The sequence below is a fragment of the Athene cunicularia genome, assembly GCF_003259725.1.
Source record: "Athene cunicularia isolate RWA chromosome 3 unlocalized genomic scaffold, athCun1 chr3_part1, whole genome shotgun sequence".
Lineage (NCBI taxonomy): Eukaryota > Metazoa > Chordata > Aves > Strigiformes > Strigidae > Athene > Athene cunicularia.
In genome coordinates, this window is record NW_020799097.1 from 16,610,229 (window position 1) to 16,634,052 (window position 23,824).

The 23,824-nt window shown below is 40.0% G+C and overlaps 1 protein-coding gene across 1 annotated transcript; it reads left to right on the forward strand.

Moving 5' to 3' along the window:
* Positions 1-593: 593 nt before the first annotated feature.
* YWHAQ (tyrosine 3-monooxygenase/tryptophan 5-monooxygenase activation protein theta) lies at positions 594-23,824 on the forward strand. The gene is made up of 5 exons (XM_026844757.1): positions 594-1,014; positions 17,743-17,866; positions 20,375-20,538; positions 20,909-21,004; positions 22,069-23,824. Exons 1-5 carry the CDS (start codon positions 721-723, stop codon positions 22,126-22,128), a joined length of 738 nt encoding a protein of 245 aa, XP_026700558.1. The 5' UTR covers positions 594-720; the 3' UTR covers positions 22,129-23,824.

Sequence of the window (23,824 nt, forward strand, 5' to 3'; positions counted from 1 at the left end):
GGAGCGCGGGTGCCCGCGGAAGGCGGGTCCCGGGCCCACTTTGCCAGCCCGTTGGGTTTTAACCCCTTCCGTGCCTCCCCAGAGACGGGCTCGGCTCGCTCCTTTTATTCTTTATTTTTCCCCGTTTGTCCCGACTTTGGCGTGCGCCTTTCTTCGTCTTTCACCCGCAGAGCTTGTGGCACACGGCGGGAGGGCTTTGGGCAAGGCCTCCCATGCTTGGTGGTAACTAGGTATTTTCCAGGTCCCTGTTAGACTGCGTATTAATATGCTCACATAAGTCAAAGAAGAAAAGCAGGGTGAGGACAGAAAGTCACTTCTGATGGAAAAATAGCTATTTCCAGCGCTGGGTCTTCAGACTGCTGTCCCTTGGCTAGCACCGAGTGTGCCTTCCCGGTTGGGTTTCTAGGTCGTGGTTTCCCTAGGGGTGGACCCTTGGGACGAATGCCTGTCCCCTTAGCCCTGTGGGGAAGGGCAGGATGCTGCAGGCTGCCTCTCCACGAGAAGCACCTGGAGATGGGGAAGGGGAGGCTCGGCTCGCTCTGATCCTTGGTTAGTTGCAAGGGGTGGTGTAAGATCGCGTTTTGTAGTGTTTTATCCTAGCGTCATGGTTACTGTCTTTTTTCTGGCAGGTTTTGAGGTGCATTCTAGTGTTGATAGTGTGACATCCCCAGCTTCTCCTGCTTTTGCTACTATACTGCCCTTGCCCCACTGCCAGCCACCATGGATAAGACCGAGTTGATCCAGAAAGCCAAGCTAGCTGAGCAAGCTGAGCGTTACGATGATATGGCCACCTGCATGAAGGCAGTAACTGAGCAAGGTGCCGAGCTGTCCAACGAGGAGCGCAACCTGCTCTCAGTGGCCTACAAGAACGTAGTGGGGGGGCGACGCTCTGCCTGGAGGGTCATCTCTAGCATTGAGCAGAAGACAGACACCAGTGACAAGAAGATGCAGCTTATCAAGGACTATCGGGAGAAGGTGGAATCTGAGCTCAGGTCCATCTGCACCACTGTCCTGGTGAGTAGAGACTTTCTGTTTTCTTCATTCTCTTAAAAAAAAAAACAACAAAAAATTCAGTTTTCCTGTGTACTGCTGTGTTGAGGAATAAGCCTGGGAACTTGACTGGGGGATATCAAGTATTATGCTAGGGTAGGGGAAGTCAGTGCGGTAACTTCTGCAACCATTATGTGGGTTACTGTAAGGAGGAAGATCATTTGAGCTATGCTCTGGGCCCCACATGTATAGAGGTATTTGAGATGCACACTCAATTCTGAGTGTATTTGGAGTAGGTTTTTAGATGGAGTGATCCATATGCTGTGTTGTGCTAGGAAATTGCAGTAATGCAGAGAATTTAGCCTCGTGCCTATATTTGTGTTGTGTTTAGTAAGCTTATTCATAAAATAAGCTGAAAAGAACATGGGGAGACACCCTTTTATTTCTTCAGATCAGTACTAATAACCTGTTTAAAGCACTTAAAAGTAACTGCATGTGCATTTCATTTACTTCTTGTGAAGAAAAATGTACTCAAAGGGTCTTTAAGAGACATTTTGAGGATTTTTAAGATCTATAAAATACAGCTTTGTAAAGCAAGACATCTGTTTTGAAGGTGGAAAATAAAGACATGTAGAAATTGGCTTTGTCAGATTCAGGCTGACTTCTTAGGGGAATCTTTAAAATGGACTTGCAGTAATTATGTAATAATGTAAAACTAAGGTGTGATGACTGTCATGACACCCCAAGCATGCATCGAAGTCCAGGAATATGTTTCTGTACAAGCAACAGAATTCCAGATGCTACCGATAGCGAAACTGTACTGCACTGTAGTGGGAGCTGAAGAGACGTGTGTCAGCAGTGTGGAGGCTGCTGGATCTGATTCTGAGTGACCAGGGAGTTGTGACTGCAGGAAGCTGCATGTGTGTGATGCAGTAGTAATTGTGTGGCAAGTAATCTTCAGCAGTTCGTTTGCTCCTCTTAGTTTTTTGGGTGGGTGTTTTTTTTGGTGTCTAGTATTGCTAACATGAGAACAGGAAGAAGCAAGTCTATGAGGAAATAAACAATTTTGAGGTAAATGTATCCTAGATTGGTTTAGGAGACCTGAATTTAAAGCTAACTGGTTTGAAACTAATAGAATTTGCTTCTTGATTAAGTGTTCTGTCTTGTGTACAAGGGAGTGCTTCTTTGGATTGTTCTGAAAATACCTATATGTTTCCGTGCATGCTGCCATCTAGGTTTGGTTTTTTCCTAAATCATTTGGAAATTTATTAGCTTAATGAATCGGTTAATTCCTTAACATGTTTTAAGAGTCCATGTCTTCCAAAGAAGCTGTTTCTACAGTTACAGGCATAGTGAAGTTGTAAAACTTTTCGCTGATTCTTGTTTCCTGTGACAAGAGTTTCACTAGAATCTGTGTGATGGGGTGCCAGCATTCATGCTGTTGTCACTTCTCAATCTCTTCCACTCAGTGCCCCACTTCAGAACTAATTTCTTGGAACCTCACCATAAATCTTACTCTTCAGACTTCTTAATCTCCCTCTGTCCTTCTACCAAATCTAGTTCCTAAGAGAAGGTTATGCATAAAATCTCATAGTGGTTGTTGTGCCATCTTGACAAGCTTCTATAGGGAGATTGAACGTCTCTGAATGATAAAGGTAGTGAGCCATTTCACACAGTGTCTATACTGAAATTATACCAGCTGCATCAAATGGTGGACAGCAGGTAGTCTGGTAGCTATGCTAACACAAACCTCTGATGTAGAGAAAGCAAGCTCTTCCTGTGCTGGCTGAATTTTCCCTGGATTCTAGTCTTTACCTGTTCTCAGCGATAGCCTGGTTGGCAACTCTCCTTCCCTTCTCCCCTGGAAGGCAGCAGGAAGTAGTGAAGACCGAAAATACAGCTGTGCATGCCTTTCCTGTTCTGCCCTGCTGGCAAAGATGTGCCTTTCTTTGGTAGGAGGAGATATCGGTTCTCCACTGCAAGCCTTCCGATTTTTACCCTTCCTTTGAGGGCCATGTGCACAGTTATGTTCTGTTCTGCTTCTCCCTTTCCCCCTCCATCTACTACTCCTGTGATCCATGAGTCAGCACCCAAGAGGTTGCAACTCACAATGTGCAGGCACTACAAAGGACGGCTTTCCTAAAGCTGAGCCACAGAGGGGTTTTGACTTCTCCTTTAAGTGATCATTTCTTCTTTACAAATACTATAGTAACTGCTTGCAGCTTTTTGAAATGTCTTAAGTTGCATCTCAGAGCTGCTTTTTTAATGCTAGGAAGGCAGCTAAACTGAAACAACTGCTGGCAAGTAGTATGGAAAGGTTGCTTGTCATCTGGAGTATTTGGATTTAGCAAGGGTGGATGCGTTGGGTGGAGTGTGACTGCTGTTAGTCATACTACTAACAGTTTGGGTTTTTTTTTCAAAAGGTTTTTTTTATATTACTGATTTGGCACAGCTTTTCAAAATGAAGTATATCTGCTGTTGTAGAAACCTTAATTTAGAAATACTTGTGCTAGCATTACAAAATATTGCTAATTTTTGATTAAAAAGACAGCAACTCTGAATCTGCCAGTGCCTTCTTTTCCTGTAAAGAATGCTTTAAGCCCATTAGGTAAGGCATTGTTTTAGGGCATGGTTTGATAAGGACTCTAAATTTTATCACCACTAGAATACAAACATCCAAAATTATATTGAGCTACATACATGTAGATAGATACATAAATAAAATTTTTTATTAATTATTTAATGTACAACCACCATCCGTGGTCACAGTAAGATACTCCATCTCATGCTAAGCATTGGAGACATTTCTTAAACTGCCTGTCTTGCAAGTAGGAGTAGATGTGATCCAAACCCTTCTTAACTGTTAATTTTATGACTGGTCTTTCAGGTGACAGTGGCTCTTTAATGAAGAAATGGTATGATATTTGTCAAACAACTTTCACAAATGCTTATTTTGAAAGGTACACTAGGATGTTTTACTGAAGTGCCTGTATTGATTGACTAATTCTTTGGTAATATAGAAAACTGATGTTGAATCATCGCTTATGAATCATAGTCGAAACTCTTCTTGAAACTCTCATGTCCCTCAATAAAGTAACTTTTATTCAAGGTAAAGTTGAACTATGTTGTTCATATACTCTCTGAGCACAAAGTTCATGTTTATGTTCTCTTGAGTGATTTCAAGACAGGGATACTAGATAATGTGGAAGGGATGGGTGCAGTACCAACTTTCACGTAATTAGCGAAATAAGTGGAACTTTGAAGAAAGAATGTACAATATGAGACTAATGCTTTATTGTTGTTTAGTGACATCAGATTTTCAAAAAAAGTAACTTCTGAATTGGAAATTCTCTCGGGGAGCAGATCACACTGGGTTTTCTGAGAGCCTCAGTCCCTTTGCATAGCGATCACTTGTGTTGCATTCAAGTGCCTTCGTTCTTTAGAGGACACCAGCCATTGCTTGGAAGCAGTTCACTGCAACTTGAGGATTTTTCCATGTGTATTTGTTAGTGGTTTGCATATGTTCTGTTTCTAGGTCCTGATGTTGTTGGAGCTCTTCATAGAGTAAGAGATGAGATTTGATAACTACTTGCCCACAGTTTAAAACCTGATGAAGGTGCAATGGCTATAATCCTTAAGGCTTGGAAACAACAGTATCCTGATGGTTTCTTACTCTTCATGTCTTTAGCTGAAACTTAAAACTTTATTTTAATAGGCTTTAAAGTTTTTGCATAGGGAAGTTACATATCTAAGTCTTCTCAGTTGTTTCCAAACATTTATTTTTAGATGTCCTCTGTAAACAGTTTTACTTTGCACTTGTCAGGCCGAGTCAGCCAGTTTTTCTTGAAATGAGCAAGACCACTGTGACCTTTTAAAAATGGACCGACAGTAACATTACTTGTGCTGTTGGTTCTTTTCTGTACCCTGTGGCATTGCCTGCAGTGAAATAGTCTTGTGCTGTAAGGTGTACCTTATTTCAATTTTTACTGTCTTAAGGTTGAGATGATGCTTGTAAATGTTTGATCTGCTGTGAGATTGCAGTGTTAATTGTTGAAACCATGTATGAGCATGGTGCTCTTGCCAGCTCCCCTTTCCTTCCTTCCTCCCTCCCCAGGGTTTGCAATGTTGTTACTACTTCTGCTTTGCGTAATTAAGAAACAATAAATGCTAATACAAACGGGTAAAAATCTGTGTCCTTCTGATTTTTATCCATTTTGTAGATCTGGTTCTGAAATTAGTCACTTAAAAATAAACAAAACAAAAATCCCCATATGAAAAGGTAATATTCAAAGCAGCTTTTTTCAACGGGACACGGTCATAGTTTCATTGAAAATGAGGTTGGTATTTTCTTGCAGCAGCACATAGATTCCTTATGTCAGATATATACCTGATGTCAGATGATGAATAAGCTTTGATCATAGCCCTATTTTTTCCCTACCGTTACTTTTGACCTACAGAAAAATGAAATCTTGATTTTTATTATATGTGGAGAAATTTGGCGGATTCGGTAAGTATCAGCTTGATGCTGCTATATCAGCAATTTACTAGAGGTTCACATCTTGTGAATCCTTTTTCTCTGCTTTCCTATTTTCAGTGAATGGTCATGGTTTATACAGAAATACATAGTGTTGCAGAGGTGAAACTAGCATCTGAGTAAAAGGATATTACTGTGGAACTATGTAGGATATGGTTTTATTCTGATGGTCAGGTATACTAATCACTTTGGTTAATACTGCTTTTGGACTTGCATTAGTTGTGCTGATAGTGGTTGGGACAGTGATTCAAATACTACTTTTTTAACCTTTTATAAATTAAAGTAAATGCTATTCACTCATCTTTTTTAAGTAACTGACTACAAGGACTAGCTACTTCATAACTCAAAGCCAGATCTTAGGTTGGGAACGTTACTTCTTGGCAAATCCAGAATTGTGGAGTGAATGTTAGATTAATGCTTTAATTTGGAATAAGTCATCTTTTTGATGAAAGGTAATACGTGGGGAGAGAGTTGATTCTCATTTGTGTTCTTAGCACAACTTCTAGCAAATGTCTACATATTTGTGATAAGAATTGTGGAACTTAATGAGTGAATCTTTTCTAGTTTAACATGCTTGAAATGTAAATTTAAATTAATGAGCTGGACTTACTCATAGTTGTATGTTATATCAGTTTTTGCCTTTTGTTAGAATCTCCTGAGTACTACACTTTTGTGCAAGGAAAACTGAATCCATTTCTAAGAAAGGACTGACACTTGCAGAAACAAAGCCTAGAATGTACTGAGGTTCTTGAAGTGGCTGAAAATTGTTAAAGCCTACCTAAAAATAGTTCAAGGAATTCTGATTGTAGCTGAGGCTTCCATCCCACACAGTTCTTGCTTGCTGCCCCCTCCCCCTGCAACTACATACTGAATTTCCAAAAACATACAAGCAAGCTAGTGAAGGTCACAAGATAAACACCAGCAAGGTATTCTGTCTGAAGTTCTGAAAACTTGGGCCATTATGTTATTTCTGTGTGCAGTGTCATTTCCTTTTTCAGAAGCTGCTGGAATGAGTTTAGATCACTCATTTGATTTACATGGATATCTCCATCTTGGGGTAAAGCTGAAAATAGGGTTAACTTATGTCTGTTGAAAGTAGAAAAACCTGAAGATCAATGGCTTGTCTGTTCTTAAAAGTTTAAGAAATGACCACCGGAGATTCCACACATGTCTGCAAAGTCATAGCTCCTAACAGCTCTAAAGGGCCTGTGCTGAACGTTAACATCCTATGAGAAGCAGGATATGGAGTAATTGAAAATAGGAAATTGTAATACCGATGCAGGTGACTGGCTGTTGAGAATGGGGCAGCCAAAGCTTCATATATCTCCAGTGTCAGATCCATTTTTTACTGAGGTTAAGCTATAGATTAACCAGCCTGGTTGTAGTCAAGGATATTAAAACTTTGTCTATACCTCAGTCCGCTTGTAGATCTAGAATTACTACATTTCCTGGAGGAAATGTACTGCTTTGGTGGCCTTATAACAATAGGATGCTAATGCGGTGAAGCTTTTAACAGATTTTGTAAATCACTGTCATGCTTACTTGCTAGACAGCTGTCTCATGGGCATTTCTACTGCCTTAGATACTAATATGATAGATGCCTTTTGAAGTAAAATATAGAAGGCTATCTATCGGAGAGATAGAACTCGATGAGGAAAGAACACACTCGAGCTTGAAGGTTATTAGTAATTGCTTTCTTTATGATGGCACAAATTGGGGTTGTTTAGCACGTTATTAAAGAGTAGATTGTATCAATTTCTGTATGGGCACAGAAGCTGGGTATTCTCTTTTTACTAATGTGGGATACCTGATTTTCAGAGGAAGGTGTTGAGGAAAATGGTGGGGTAAAAATTCATGCATGTACTTTCTTTGTAAGTTTGGTAGGTGAAGGTGTGTGCTTGATGAATCAGTGTTTTCTTATTTGTGTAGATCTTACCTTTTTTTTAGTTTTATGCTCTTGGTCTTTGAGAATGATGGGCCTAGTGCCTGCAGATGTTACTTGCTGTTTGTGTTTAAGCGCTTTCGTACTTGACCGTAAACTTGAATATAATTTTCTCACAGACAAGCTAGGTAAGGTAAGAAAGACTGTTCTTGAACACTGTGTTTGTGGCATTTATTCCATATAGCCTACATAGTTCGTTGACCTGATGTTTACAGGTTCCTCCCCATCCTTTCTGCTTCTCAGGGTGCTGGACCCAGCATCAGAACGCTCCAGCTGAGTTTACAGCTGACTTGCAAGCTTGTAATTTGCAAATTCACCATGTACACCTGAATAATAGTTCATCTGAACTGGGCATTTAGATGTAGGAGACCATAAAAATAATTTAAGTGCCAAGCTTCACATCCTACAGTTCTGAGCACCCACCAAAATACCAGATGAAAAGACCTATGGACTAGAAAGTCCTAAATTATCTATGATTCTGCTTGTGCCTTTCTCTTAGTCTGTTAAAGGAATCAAGGGTTTGATTTACCAGTTTCTAACATTGATAAAGGTTTTATTCCTTTCTCTAGGAACCTTTATTCTGTCCTTTAATTTATACAATCCATCCACTGAAGTAGTTGGATATAGGAGTCATGTTAGGCTCTGGAAACAGAAAACTTTCCATTTACTCTGATAATAAATTTTCTAAATGCACTACATACACTTATCAGGCTGTCAGCCTCATATTTCCTGGATAAAACTTCTTCAGGAAGTCCTGTTCTGAAGTTGAATACATTTTGCAAGATTATTGTAAGCAGAATTTGTTTTAAGTGGAAGTAGGTATCAGGGCCTTAGCAAGAAAGCCAAGGTTCACTTGCTATGAGAAATTGTTACAACAAGGTTATCTGAAATACTGGCTTCTAGTTTTTGTGAGTTAAGTTTAGACTTAGTTGTTGTTGGTTTTCTCATTTGGGGAATAACAAATTACTGGCACACTTCCAATACACTGAAAGAAATAATACACCACTGGGTTTCCTTCAGGGTGAAGCTGGACAAGACAAAAGGCTCTTCCAGCCACACTAAGTGGTAGGAAGAAAGTGCATCTGTTTCATTATCTTTCTGAATTTCAGTGATCACAAGCCTCTGATCTACGGCTCCTAAAGCGAGAGCAGAACTGAAGCAAGAAAAACTTTTAGGCCTCCCAGAGTTTATGATCATGAAAGTCTGGCTTTAAAAATCAGATATTTGCACAAGGGCAATGTGCCTTAAACCCACAAAACTCCTGCATGCTGCTGTTCATTTAGAGTGTTGTTACTCTAGATATATCTCAGTCAATTATTTAATCATACCTTCAGGGCTTCTGTAGCTGCAGAGCATAGAAATGTTTTAAAATGCAAATTTAGACTTTTTTTTTTATTCTATCATATTGTGCAAGATCACAGATGGAGGATGCTGGAAGAAACTTTTAGGTAGTCAGGATTCTGAAGGGAAGAATTTGATGTCAGTAATGCATGTTTACTAAGAGGAGAATAACTCTTGAAGTACTTTGAGGCATTAGAAATATGAAAATGCAATCAAGGAAGAATGTTAAAATCAATTTGAGATAAATCTGTCTGATACTAAGAAAATTTTCCTTAAAGCTTTTGGCTGTGTTGTATGGCCATTACTTCAGCAAAAATTTATAATTATTGAAAAAGGGAATGACTTTTTTTTTTTTTTTGAGGACTCATTTCTACGTTTGGCAGGGGGAAACTGGAAAACTTCAGGCTCTTCCATAAAAATCTGAATAATTCTTTGACTTCCAGTGGATTGTTTGTTCTGTCTGATAAAAATCTATAGAAAGGAGAACTTGCATTTCCACACACTTCTAGTTCCTGGCTTATATAGTTCTTTGGGGACCACAGCACTTTCTAACTTCTTGTTTTAGGAGAAATGTAAGCAGTGAATGTGAATTCTAGATGAAATTAATCTCAACCCCAGGTGGGAATAGTGTGGGCAGACATGCTACAGCACAGGCTTCCAATGCATCTGTTAAGTGGGATTGCAGATGCTTCATTCAGGGCCAATCCTAAATATTGACTGCCAGTTTTTAAAACTATCTAGACAAAGACTCGGAACCAAATGGAAAAGACGAATTAGGTCACCCTCTCCATTTCCATGCGAAGTACATTGTCTCTGTTTTTGACAGTGTTTTGTCAGGTCATCTTAAGGCCATGCTGTTACTGGAAAGGCATACGTCTATTTTCCTCAATGTATGAGCTGAAATACTGATGGTTTTAAGAGTTCTGTATGAAAACTATTTAGGATTCTCCCAAAAGGAGTTGATGCACAGAGCTTCAATCCACTTCTGCTGAATTACACTTCTGAAAGTAAAGTGATCTTACTGTTACAGCAGGGGACTCTCCCTTTCCTGTCAAGAAAACCACTGCTGAATGTTAAAACACACCTAGGTTGCAGTGAGTCATACTGTGGACTTTGGAATGACTGATTATACTTGAAGTAGTTGAGAAGTCTTAATACCAATTTACTAGACGATTAAAACAGGCAGCCTTTATGAGTAGAAGCCTTACTGAAAGATCTGAGCCTACACCAGTCATCTGTGCTGTCAAACACTTTGGAACGTTTAATGTGTTTAAATTTGCATTTAGCAGTTATATTAAGCAAATATATTGGTATGAGCTGCCACACCAACTTCTTAGCTTTACTTTTTCACTGCAGTTAGGGTAGAAATCATTTCCCTCTATGCTGCTTGTAGGTGTTTTTTCTCTTATTGGAGCTGGATGGACCTTCAGTAATATTTGAGACTGAAGAATTTTTCCAAGTATTTTGCTTACTTCAGCTCTGGCTGATTTTATGTGGTGTCATACACTTAACATAGTGTGCCTGTGCACACTAGGATACATACAAACTGCTCATCTTCTAGATGGGACTGTGACGTTGAATCCACGTTCAGGGTGGTGAGTTAACTTGCTGAAAAAAAAGTGGTGTTGACATGCACTCTGTGCATGTGCATTAATTTTAAGGAACCCTGTCTCAAAATAGATCTATTTCGAAACAATTTCTTCACTTACATGTGACCATTTGCTTCTGTGAGGTTTGGCCAGTAAGACTATGCTGTTACAGGCAAGTACAACATTAAGTAGAGTTACTTGCTGTCATCCATGTAACATCTGTTCTGGTGCCTAGCTTCGATACTGCTTAAAAAAAAAAAAAAAAGGCAGAAGCACTTAAAAGTAGAAAATAGGAAACGTTCACTGTTTGCTCAGGAAGGGAAGGAACACCTAGGAAACAGCAATAAAACTCAGTCAAGTCTCTGCAGGACCTGTGAATCTCAGTGCCCTGTGGAATGGTAGCACCTCCTCTGCTGGCAGGTCTGATGAGCACTTGGACAGCAGAGAGCTGCTGGGCAGTTGATTTGAAGTTCAAGCTGCTCTTTCTGCATTTTTTCATATCATTAAACTTTTTTCATCATGGAGTGTGGAGAAATATAAAACTTTTTTATATTATATGCATTGATATTATTTGTTCTTGCATCAAAAAAGAGTAATACTGTTGGATTTTCTTTTCTCTGGATGCTTTTTGTGTCATATGAGTTAAAACCGAACAGAGGACTTTGCAGGTTTTAGTAATTTAAAACAAATACAAATTACTTTGCACAAACTTTTATGGTGTTTGCTTTTAAAGAATAGCATTTAAAGTGGTATGCCCAAAAGATGAAGATGGTGTTGGAATAAGGTGTTTTTAAACAACTTGAAGTAAGATATAAGGGCCTCAGGCTCAAGAATATTGCTGAAACAGTCTGATTTGAAAAACAAACTTTATATAGACTTTATTTAGAGAACTCTATGCCAGCAATTTTGAACATGGGCACACTCCTTGCTCAAGATCATGCAGCAACTTAACCAGTTCATATTTATGGGGGAAAACTTTTGGAGAGTGTTGCTACTTAGATGGTTGCTTTTACATGATGAAGCAAAAGTAACAATAAACTGTTAGTAGGAGACACAAATGCCAATGTAGATCAGTCTTTTAATGGCATAACGTTAAATAACTTGGTGCTGGTGATGTCACCCAAACATGTCATAGGTGTTGACATCTGAGTGATGGTGGCATTTTAAGTATTTTGAGTTCCTTCAGTTTACCACATTAAGAACTTCCATAGGTACATGATATCTTTAGCTTGCTTTGAAAATTGACCTTGTGATCAGTCGATAATCTGTGGAGCTGACCTGGTTCATGTTCATCCTCTGGTATTGAAGAGGTAAGTGTGAAGAACATTAGCTAATGGTATTGGAATATATGCAGAGACTTATGTATTTGCTTTTCTTATTGAATTCTAAATGGCATAGCACTGAAGGCAGCTCAGAGGTCAGTTTGGTATTCAAGATATTATTTTTTTTTAATTCATCTTTGCTGCCAAGATTCTTTATAGCTAAATATGTGGGAAGAGAGAACAGCATGGATCAGATAGTGGTGTTATTTTTCTGCCACTTGAACCTATCACATAGTTAAATTGTACAGAAAGTATTTAGTATCACTGTGGTTGAACTTGATGTCTCAGTCAGGCTTGCCTTTTAAAACAGGCTTACATGGGGGAAGTTGGGACATTCTGGTTTGATGTCAGCTTTTATAAGAAGAGGTTGTCCTGAAAATAGGTAACAGAAAGCATATGTAGAGTGGGACTCGTACATGGATTGCAAGGGATGTGTGCGTGATGTAAGGAGAGGCTTGCTGGGTGCATACTCAACCCATAATTATGAAGGAGCTGTGTCTTCAGGGAGCTTCTTTTTCTGTATTGAGCACTTAAAGTAAAGATATGGCTGGTGTATTCCTTCAGGGCTTGCTTTTTATAAAGCTGAAATAACAGGGAAGTGATGAGAGCAGGTGAATTAAACTCAGTATTTCTGGCTTAGGTCAATTGTAATGGTCTGATACTACAACCACATGTTCAGCCCTTGTTCCAGCTTAAGCAGAGGGGAAAAGAGACTTAAGAAAGGATAGTTACTTAGTTGGGAAAGAACAAAAGTAGAAGGAGGATCCAAAAAGACAATTGAAATGTAACATTCTCTTGGCATGTAAAAGAATAAGTCTTCCAATAGAGAGTAAAACAACAACAACAAAAAAAATCAGCTTTAAAGGGGAAAGAAGTGGTTTGCTGCCAGGCTCCTGGCCTGCTCCTCACAGCTTCTTCAGGCAGCTGCGGATCTGTTCCATGGACAGGTAGCCCTTTGTTGCTGGCATCTCTTTAATAGATAAATAAGCCTGATTTCTGCAGGGAGGGGAGGAGAATATCATATATGAGAATTAGGTGATTTTAGGATGGCGGGAGTGTTAGCACACTGTGAAGGTAGAAATAAAATGAGAAGGATGAGCAACACTAATGAGAAATGTGGTGGGAAATCCTGTCAGACTACCAGGAGGACAAGCACACCCCTTGAGGATAATGTAACAGTGGGGGGGAAGTAGCAGATACCCAACCACAAACTGTCACAGTACAAACCTAATTTAGTGCAACCACACTGGGTCATGAAGGGTCTGGCCTGAGGACAGAGTACTGATTCCTGCATATTTGTATTGCTCATGGTTCTGAGAGTCCCCCACCAACAGAGCAGGCCAGTGGCCAGCAGCTCCAACACCATGTGGCTTTTCTTGGCAGCATCTGAGGCATGTTTGACATTGTAGAGCAAGTAGTTCCTGGTTGTTCAGGTCTTGGTTTAGAGGGTGATGTACTTCAGAAGTTGTGAGTGTGTGGTAAGAACAGCCTCAGTTCTTAATGATGGTAACATTTCTCAATTCCCCTGTTCTCTACAGAATTGTCTTGGTTGGAAAAGACCTTGAAGTGCATCTAGTCCAACCATTAACCTAACACTGACAGTTCCCAACTGCACCAGATCCCTCAGCGCTATGTTGTCCCTACTCTTAAACACCTCCAGGGATGGGGACTCCACCACCTCTGTGGGCAGCCCATTCCAATGCCTAATAACCTGTTCTGTAAAGAAATGCTCCCTAATATCCAGTCTAAGCCTTCCCTGGTGCAACTTGAGGCCATTACCTATTGTACTGCTTGGTTAAAGAGACTACCTCCTCCCCTCCAGCAGTGCAGGGGGGCAGGGAATGAGGGTTGCAGTCAGTTCATCACCTGTTGTTTGTGACTCTCCTTCCTCAGGGGGAGGACTCCTCACATTCCTCCAATGCTCCAGCGTGGGTCCCTCATGTGGGCTGCAGTCTTTCAGGAACAGACTGCTCCAGCCTGGGTCCTCCACATGGTCACAAGTCCTGCCAGGAGCCTGCTCCAGTGTGTGCTCCTCTCTCCACAGGTCCTGTCAGGAGCCTTCTCCAGCATGGGGTTCCCACAGGGTCACAGTCTCCTTTGGACACCCACCTGCTCCTGCGTGGGGTCCTCCCTGGGCTGCAGGTGTGTGTCTGCTCCACCGTTCCCCTCCATGGGTGCAGGGCACAGCTGCCTCCCCATGGGCTGCACCATGGGTGTGGGGGAATCTCTGCTCCAGTGCCTGCAGCACCTCCTGCCCCTCCTTCTTCACTGACCTTGGTGTCTGCAGAGTTTCTCTCACATATTCTCACTCCTCACTCTGGCTGCCATTGCTCCCACACAGTTTTTTTCCCTTTAAGTACGTTATCCCAGAGGTGCTACCACCGTCACTGGGCTCGGCCTTGGCCAGCAGCGGGTCTGTCTTGTAACCAGCTGGCATTGGCTCTGCCAGTCATGGGGGAAGCTTCAAGCAACTTCTCACAGAAGCCACCGCAGTAAATCCCCAGCTACCAAAACCTTGCCATGCAAACCCACCACATTCCACCCCTTACCTCTGTGAATCCCTTGCTAGAAACCAGGGATAGCTGAAGCAGCTTGAACCCCATCATATGCTGCTAGAATCCTACCTGTGGCAGTGCCTGTCTCTCTTCAGGTAAAACTTACCAACATAAATGTTGAGGTTGGCTGAGGTCTGCAGCCCAGGCTGCCTGTGTTCATTTTACTTACTATTAACTGATGTTTAAAATGAGGATTTCTGACTGACTGCTGCTGATGGAAAGGTAGAAAAGCCCAAGTGGGAAAGATAGAGAACAGATGTAGGAAATCTTGAGTTTTCCTGACTATTACTGACTCACAACAGTGTAAAGTAAATCATTTAGCTTATTGTGCTGAGTGTTCTCACTGCCCTGCCAACATTGTGTCTGGAGGGTAAGAGGCCTTCCAAGAAATGATGATGATCTGAGATGGATGGCTCACTGAGTGTACCAAATACATTATTGATTTGAAAGATAACGTCTGGATAGATAAATAATCAGCTTCACTCCCAAATCTTTTTGTATTCTGTTTTATCCTACATGATTCATAGATGAGATCTTGTTCCATTTAAGGCTATTAAAAAAATTAAAACCTGATACATAAAGTCCAGGACAAGAATGTTCCACCCTAGCTGATAGAGGCACAAATCTCTCCCTTAACCATGTGCTGTGGTAAGGATTAGGAGGCCCTGGAGATGAACTGGGAGGGGGAGCTGCTGTACAGGCAGCTCAGCTCCTCCAACTGAGAAGTGCCTAGGAAATAAGGCAGTGTACATAACCCAGTCTTTGCTGTCTGAGAAACTACAGTTTGCTCCCAGCATTGTCTTTTTTTCTTCAAGTATTTCAGAAATCTGCACAGAACCACTGTTTTTTAATCCTGCATAGTGGAGGAAGCACTTCTGGGATGCACTGACACATAGGCTGTAGTGCTACTTGCTTGTGGTAGGACTGGGGCCATGGCAAAATGTTTTTGTACTCCTGGAAGAAGTGTGTGTGGCGTACCCCATCTGAAAAAAAAAAAAGAAAAAAAAAAAAGTGGGCATTAATGCTCTAGGTAGTTTTTGTGTGCCAAGTTTACAATAAATCTTTTAAGTTTTGGAAGGCATAGAATATCTGTTTCCCTGTTGATGTAGTTGTAACATCTTAGTTTTATTTCAGCATTTAAAAGAAAAATCAAAGGTACAGTCTTGTCAAATACCTGGTTTAAAATCCAATACAACATATCTTTCTTGATTGCCTGGTCAGTGTTCCTTAGACTGTGGCATAGTTTTTCACATCTAATCTGAGCATGTGCATAAACCACATCTGTGCTGCTTAATGCAGTCCTAACCTTAGGATGGCCTTTGGAGGCTGGTACTTACTCTTTGATCATGACTGATTTAAGGAACCTTTCTCAGTGTAGGCATATTATGTGTCAGCTTTCAGCATTCTGGGTAGTTTCTTGTAAAATCAAAATTCTGTGTTAAACTTGAGGTTACTGCATTGTCATCTCTGAGACTTTGAAACTGGTTTGTGTAGCATTGACACCTCTCGTAGGAAAAAAGCATCAGGAAAGCATGTGAAGTTTTTCCTCACTGCAAAAGCCTGTAGGGTGGGAAAAAGTCATTCTAGTATGGGAATGACTCATGCGAAGTACATGATTAATTACGGGGTTGTTTTATCCATCTGCCTACTATGTCTTAACTCTTGTTTTGAAACATATATAAGGTTTTGCTGCTTTTTCCTTAACACCAGTGAGGTGTACGATCCAATATGCTTGCATACTTCACCATGTTAAACTGTTATATAAATTTCCCACTTATCCGTGTGCCATACTAGCCAGTGTCTAGTATTTGGCAGTGGTTTTCTAGCCTCACAGAAAGTTCTAAAAATGTTTGGTTTCTGATTTGGCAAGTGTAAGGGTATGTCAGGCTTGGTATCATCTTACCTTCCCTCTGTTTTCTCTAGAGTAGTATTAAGAGAGCTTGTAAGCCTTTACTGTTTTATACTGCCTTGGTAGGGCGATCTCTGAAGGGAACTTGTCTGTGAAGCTGTGTGCAATATTACATCCATGGTAAGCACACTGTGTAGGTGAAAAAAGCAATTGGAAGCACCCTAGTATATGTGGTGTTTCAAAATAATTGCCAACACCTCAAATGGACTTGGAATGAATAAACACTTTCAGCTGAATTGCTCTGCTACTGTAGATTATTAAAGGAAGTAATAATGGTATGGTGGTATGCATAGGGAATAGGTTTGTGACTAAAATTAGCTCCTTTTGATGATAGTGCTACAGTTGCCAATTAAAATGCTAAGGTTTTTTGCCCTGAGAGCTTACAGTTCCTTAAGCGTTTTCTTTGTAGCTGCTTCATGAATTTGGATACATGTTCCTGTAACAAAAATCTTACTTAACTAGCTACAGTTTGCAGACTTCATGGAAACTTTCTGCTGCTTTTATGACCTGTTTATTTTTCCAAGTAACTGAATGCAGATCTTTATCTCCTAAATTCTTAGTGTAAAGTTGCTCTTGAGTATTGTGGGGTTTCCTTGAGTCTGTTGGAGCTTATTCTCATCTTTTGTCAACTCCAGAGAACATGGGTCAGTTGTGATAATGAGTTGGGTAAAATAGCTGGGGCTCGGGGACAAGAAGGTCAGCCAGAAGCTGCTTCCCTCATCAGTTCTCTGAAGTATCCCCTTCGCTGGGGGAAAATCCTGTACTTCATCTCTCCTTTACAGCTATCTTGGAAGGGCTAGGAGGCTTTTGCAACCTTGAAGAGAGACTTACCTCCTCTGGCTGGAGGCTGGTAAACTCCCCGTCCCTCTAGTTACCAGGTAGGAGAGTAGCTCAGGGTGTGCTGGAGAGCACTGTATAGCTCTTTTTGTTCCCAGGAGTGGCAGGGCCGACACGGAGGATGCCTCCCTGCTACACTGGAGAGGGTGTTGCTTTACAGCCTTGCAAAGAGCTGCTCTGGTTTGGTGAGGCTGGTTACCAATGAGATGGGTTCGAATTCTTGTCTCTCTCTGGTAGGTGCACCAGAGATCCCTTATCACAAGTCTAATGAACACAATTTATACAAAAAAATAGAGTTGTTTTTCTTACCTTTTTGCTGTGAAGTAGGAATAAGATCTTTTTTTATAGATAGTTTTGAAACTTTCTGCATAGCGCTTCATTTTTCCAGTAAAATCTTACTAATTTGCACAATGTTTTTGAAATTAGAAGTGCATATCCTGAAACTGAACTTAGCCCTGAAACTATATGCCAGTAAACCTTTTCTGGTTACTTTTTCTGCAGTCTGATCAGATATCTGACTGACTGATCATCTTAATGCAGTTTCTAGCTTTGTGCCTTTACACAGTTAGATTAAATAAGTGTGCGTCTAAAATGCCCTTAAAGTTCCTTTTTTCCTCGTAGCAAATGTTTGAGTCCAAACTTTCTGGAGAGAATACAAATAGATTCAATTTAATTGCAACAGTGTATATAATATGTCAATGTCTTTTTGTTTGGCTGTTTCAGGAGCTGTTGGACAAATATTTAATAGCTAATGCAACTAATCCAGAGAGCAAGGTATTCTACCTGAAGATGAAGGGAGACTACTTCCGATACCTTGCTGAAGTTGCCTGTGGTGATGACAGAAAACGTGAGTACCTTGTGGTCTTCGGCTTTTTTTTATAGCTAATGAACTTCGGTTTGGGGCCATGGGCGAGGGAACGGTAAATGAAGTACAAGTGACAGTATCCCACTCTGAATTCACATGAGTTAGCTGAGTTGAACCAACTACGTCTCAGTTAGAGATCTCCAGTGTTCATACAGACAGAGAGTAAAATTCTGAATACACCTTAAGCGTAGTATGCCAGGGAATTGTACCTGGTGTTCCTGTCAGCTACCCTAAATTTCTGGAGAGTTGTTCCGTAATGCTTATAAAGGGCTTCTGGAAAACAGTTTAGGTGAAGGTCTGCTAACAGTTATATTTCATGTTGTTTGTTTGTATTTCTTTACTAAAATAAAGTTGGTGAGGAAGAGTAAACCAATCTCTGCAGCATGTTTCACTCCATGATGGAGTCCTGTTGATCTATAAGTTTTAACCATTTCATTGTGAAGGAGACTTCGTTGTGGTCACCTCTTTATAAAGAAGCAACAAAATTACTCGGTCAGTACACTATCCAAAGAAGTGAGAGCTGCAGGGTTGGTGTTCACAGGGATAATACTGTCCCCGTAGCTTTAGTTTGCCCTTTTGGGTCCAGCAGAAGAGGCCTGGAAAACTTCACAGCTGGTACTGTCACTTGATATTGGGCATCCTGAGAATGCTGAACATTCCTAGAAGTTAGAACATGTGCCTAGGTGGTTGTAAGTACCTCAGGAAGCTCTTCGGGGGAGGATTTTAACTCTCTTCAAATGATGTATTGAAATGAGTATTAGAACCATCTTGCAAGGCACCCAGATACTATTGTGATGTTAAAAACTCTTGGTATGGCATAAGCTAGTGATACATTTCTACATAACAAACTAAAATTAGTCCTGCTGTGATGCTGTGACACAGAAAGGAGATGGACTGTTGGAGCGGGCAGAGGGCTGAAGTGACTGTCCCTTTGGGTTGGGTATGGAAGGCATCTGACAGTGTTGGCTGGTTTAAACCAATTGAATTGCAAAGTGGGAGGACAGAGCTGATTGTCACTTAAATAAAGTCTTTGTTAGTATCCTTGTATTGTAAGAGCATTTAAATTGAAAGATGAAGATATACAAAGTAGAGTAAAAGTCTTTGCATTAACATGTTGCATTCAGAAAGTCTTCACTCTGCCTGATTCAAATGACAACAGCAAGTCCAAGTATAGCAGAGTCAACTTGTCTTTGGTTTTCACAAAGATGATCTGATTTATATTTTGTCTTGAGCAACAGTTACAGATCTGTGGGCTTGTCTGAGCAGAGAAATACTGTCTTATCTTGGCTAAAAAAAAATGAATTTAAAGTGATGTGCATGCTGCTATGGTGCTTACTGTAGAAGAGGGATTGATTGATAACCTTATTACCAGATCTTGGTGTTTTGCTGGGAAGTTACAGCTTATGTGTATCACGATGCATACACTTTGTGCTTAAATTCTCACAAACTTCTAGTTTTAATTGAAACTTTTCTGAGGTTCCACCTCTAAGCATCTGATTATTTTCTCAACTTCAAATATATTTTATGCCTTTATAAACTAATTTATTTCCTGTATTTGCTAGGTTTTTTGCCTTTTTTCACCTGTGGTCAACAAATTAATAGTCCATTAGCACTCATTACAGTGTGAATACTGAAAAACCCAAGTCTCTGTTTTGTCTCTTGAATACTTAACAGATTTTACTTTCCAAACTTTTTTTGCAGCACTTTCTAGAACAATTATGGTATTAGCTCTCTGGGAGCTGTATTCTGAGCTCAGACAATGGCCTTTCTTTTCCTGCAGTCTCCTTCCATTCTGCAGGCATGTTTAGGGTGGCTGTCCGCTCTTTGATTGTCTATTGGAAGAGAACCTGGAGTAGACTATATGTAGCACTCTTAAAGTACTCACACTGGCCTGGTAACCTCTTTGTGGTATTTCTCCCAGTTATTTTGGGCACGACCTTGGGGTTTTTTTATCTTGACCTGTCTACACCCAGGTTTTGGAGGCAGACTTTCAGTTTTTCAGAAACATTCAGTACATGCCTTCCAAGCTTCCTCAAGAAGAATTAGGGCCATACAGACAGTAGCCTCCTTTACCCTGTGCACCCAACTCACATGAGCGTGTCCACTCTATGCAAGGAATGAAACGGGAGTTCTGTAGAAAAACTGACGCACGAATTTTTTTTGTACCTAAAGTGTCAATGGACATTGAGCTAATATAGTTATCTTGGATGCTTGTATTTGCTGACCTCCATGTTTTTTTTTCTCTTGAATACCTTTGCTCTGTAGTAGCTTAATTTGCTCCCTGTGTTTTGTCAGTGTGGCAGCTATACTTAAAATGGGTTTAAAATCATTACCTTCATTAAAGTAAGTGCAGTGTTTTGCTACGAGTGGGCTTAAATAGAGGACTGTTCAATGTCCTACTAATGAAGTACTTCAAATAGTCATATCTTAAAAAAAAAAAAAACAAACACAAACACCCCCCCAACTTAATGTTTCATATTCTTTTAACAGAAACAATAGAAAACTCACAGGGAGCTTATCAGGAAGCATTTGATATCAGCAAGAAGGAGATGCAGCCAACACATCCAATTCGCTTGGGTCTAGCTCTTAACTTCTCTGTATTTTATTATGAGATTCTCAACAATCCTGAGCTTGCCTGCACACTGGCAAAGACAGTAAGTTACTTTTTTTTCCTGTATGCCTGCAAGGACAGTAGAAGCGAGTTTATGCTTAAAATAATATGAATAATTATTTCCTAGAGTTTATGCAGGAAATTATCCTATTTAATGTATCTGGTTTCCAAGCTCATATTGTGGGATTAAAGAGGTACAAGTAGGCTGTATTTACAACGGTGACTTAAATTTTCAGCAACGCAGCAAGCTTTTATTATGCCTTTGTTATGCTTCTGTTTCAGATAGAAGTTAATGACCTGAATTGCTCTAATGTTGTTGGGGTTTTTTTTAAGCTACCTTTAATGATAGGCTTAGTGTCTGGTTGTTTACTGATCGGTAAATAGAAGGACTAAAGGTGGTTTAATTATTCTAGGCGTTTGATGAGGCTATTGCAGAACTTGATACACTGAACGAAGACTCATACAAAGACAGTACTCTCATCATGCAGTTGCTTAGAGACAACCTAACAGTAAGTTGCCTTTTTGTGTGCTATCTGGTCTGTAACCTGTATTTGCTTAGTTAGTCTGAATTTGTGATGAAACAAACCCCTTATTTCACTCTAGCACAAAACAGCACCGATTCGGGCTATTTAGGCTACAATACCTTTTCATAACTTAGTTTGAATGTAGTGTAAGTCATGTCAGCAAATTCACTCTGTCTAATCTAAAATAACATCTTGGATAGCTCATGTTCTTTGTTGTTTTCTGCCCTTTTCAGTAGAGGGGAAGAAAGTGCATTCAGCTAACTCAACGTACAGGATAGGACAAGGAGTCAAAAAACAGTCTGTGGTCTGTCAGGGATTCTTTCTCAAACTTTTTGACAACTAACCCAGAAACAAAACATCTTTCCTGTTGTACATCCAGTGCAGTTTGCTTTATTAATTTTCTTGATTTTCATTTAAAATAAAAGATCCAGAATATCAATATATTAAGAATAAAATCAGTTGATGTTTGAGTATATATTATAATGATTAGCCATTTAAGAAAAGTGCCTAGGTTCCATTAAAATATGTAACTAGGGCAATTTTTTCAGGAGTATCCTCTCTGGATATTCACTACATTTAAAGTTACAGCAACATTTATTATTTTGCAATACTCCTTCAGTAGAAATGTCTTTTATTAGCACTACAAAATGCTTAGCTTCAGTAACCACAATGGTAATCTGCACTTTCAGGACTCAGACTGCTGCTTTTGAAATTGATGTTACTCATGAAGCTGCCATTCAGACTTGTTGAATGATGTAGGATCGATGACAGAGCTTGCTATTAAGCACAAAGTCTGCACCTGTTCAGAACACTGTCTGCTCTGCCCCTTAGACCTGGGGTGCATAGCTGGTTGTGCCCCCTGCATGGGGAACGATCTCCAGTTACCTCTCTCTGAGCAGGGAGCCAGGGTTGTGCGGCTCCAGTGCACTGGTACTTCTTAGACATCCTTAAGTCTGATTCATTATCATTTCTATACTGTCAGTAGTTGTCCCTTCTTGGAAGTAAAGCTGCACTTCTGAAAGCTGACACTGTGTTTCTTTTCTTTCTAGTTATGGACATCAGACAGTGCAGGAGAAGAATGTGATGCTGCAGAAGGTGCAGAGAACTAAACTGCACGTGGGGCGTCATTCTCCCTTTCCTTCTCAAGAAACCTTTTTACACGTCTCCATTCCTTATAGCGCCACTTGGATTTCCTATAGCAAAGAAAACCCATCCATGTGTATGGAAATCAATTTATAGTCTTTTCACACTGCAGCTTTGGGAAAACTCCATTCCTTGATTTGTGTTTGTCCTGGCCTTCCTGGTGTGCGGTTACTGCTGTAGAAAAGTATTAATAGCTTCATTTCATATAAACATAAGTAACTTCCAAACACTTATGTAGCGGACTAAAGTGTACCTGGTATTTAAAAACAAATCTGAACCAGTTCCTGCCAGTTGACTGTGTTTTGTATTACAGTAAGATGAAAATGTAGTAATTGCAACTAAAGAGTGTTCCACATAGCTTTTAATTCTCCACATTCCCTCCTTATTCTGCAGGGTTTCCTTTCCATAATTGACTTTCACATGCTACTGTGTATTCTTTTCAGCAGGAATATGGAAGTATTGGGCCAGATCAAGTTGAGCATTTCAAGTTTGGAAAATGACAAATTGAGTTGCTTCCTGTATCATGTAATACAGAAGCTTGTGTGTTTGAAAACAGGGGCTTCTCTTAATCCTCAGTTGCTGCTGTTTAAGTTGATATCCCTTCCCAATAAAAGTTCACTTACACTCCTGCCTTTGTAGTTCTGGTATTCACTTTACGATGTATTAGAAGCAGCATGTTACTGCCGGAGTACAGGCAGTGCTTTTTGGCAGACTAAAGTGCATGTCATTTCTTAATACACTGGAATGGGAAAACCAATTGAAGTTCACATGTCCAAGTATAAAATTTAGTACTTTTCCATGCAGGTTTGTGCACATGTGAGAAGGTGTCAAGTTTGTCCAGTGATTGTTACTTAGAGAGTTTGGACCACTATTGTGTGTTGCTAATCATTGATTGTAGTCCCAAAAAAGCCTTGTGAAAATGTTATGCCCTCTGTAACAGCAAAGTAACATTAAATAAAATTACATTTTATAAACCACTCACTGTTGACTTGTAACAATTCCATGTAGTTCACGTAAGGGCTAAACTTAAATGTAAGTATCTTGTGCTAGAAGTGTCTTTCTCAAATTTAGTGCATACTTTTAAAAAGTCTGCTCTTAAATGAACTCATTTTATGAAAATATCCTGGATAACTTTTCATAGTTAACCTGGCATGTGGACTTCTTAATAACTAAATCTACTTGAGCTAATGGCTTCACTTTAATAATGACCTAAGAAAAAATAGCCAATTTTTTAATATTCTTCCATGGTTTGCAAATCTTCTCATCTAAATTATGCATTTTTTTTGTAATCCCTTTAAATTCTCCTATCTGTCTTCCTGTGGTGTTTTTTTCACTGACGGTCATCATTATTATTACAGTATTCCAGCTACACTTTTAGTAACGCAGAGAAATTTGTCCTGCTCTAGAACATTAGTTTGTGTGCTGCCACATCATAATCTGCTTTCTGTTGTTCTTAGACTGCTTTTAGTATTACTGTTTCACCCAATTTTTGGAGCTTTTTGTAATAATATATCGCTCTGCCTTTTTCTTTTCTTTTCCTTTTCTCCCCTAGATCACTTAAGAGTTTTTTTCCTAAACCTCTACCTCTTAGTTTCCCATGTTGGTGGGTTTTTGAAAATATTTAACTCCTGTTAGTGTCCTGGCTAGACAGGATACATTATG

What these genes read in the sequence shown, in the direction of transcription:
- YWHAQ (XM_026844757.1), top strand. Translation starts at nt 721, where the DNA reads ATGGATAAGACCGAGTTGATCCAGAAAGCCAAGCTAGCTGAGCAAGCT. An exon ending in CTGTGGTGATGACAGAAAAC is followed by an intron (nt 17,867 to 20,374) that starts GTGAGTACCTTG and finishes TTCTTTTAACAG; the next exon opens with AAACAATAGAAAACTCACAG. An exon ending in CCTGCACACTGGCAAAGACA is followed by an intron (nt 20,539 to 20,908) that starts GTAAGTTACTTT and finishes TAATTATTCTAG; the next exon opens with GCGTTTGATGAGGCTATTGC.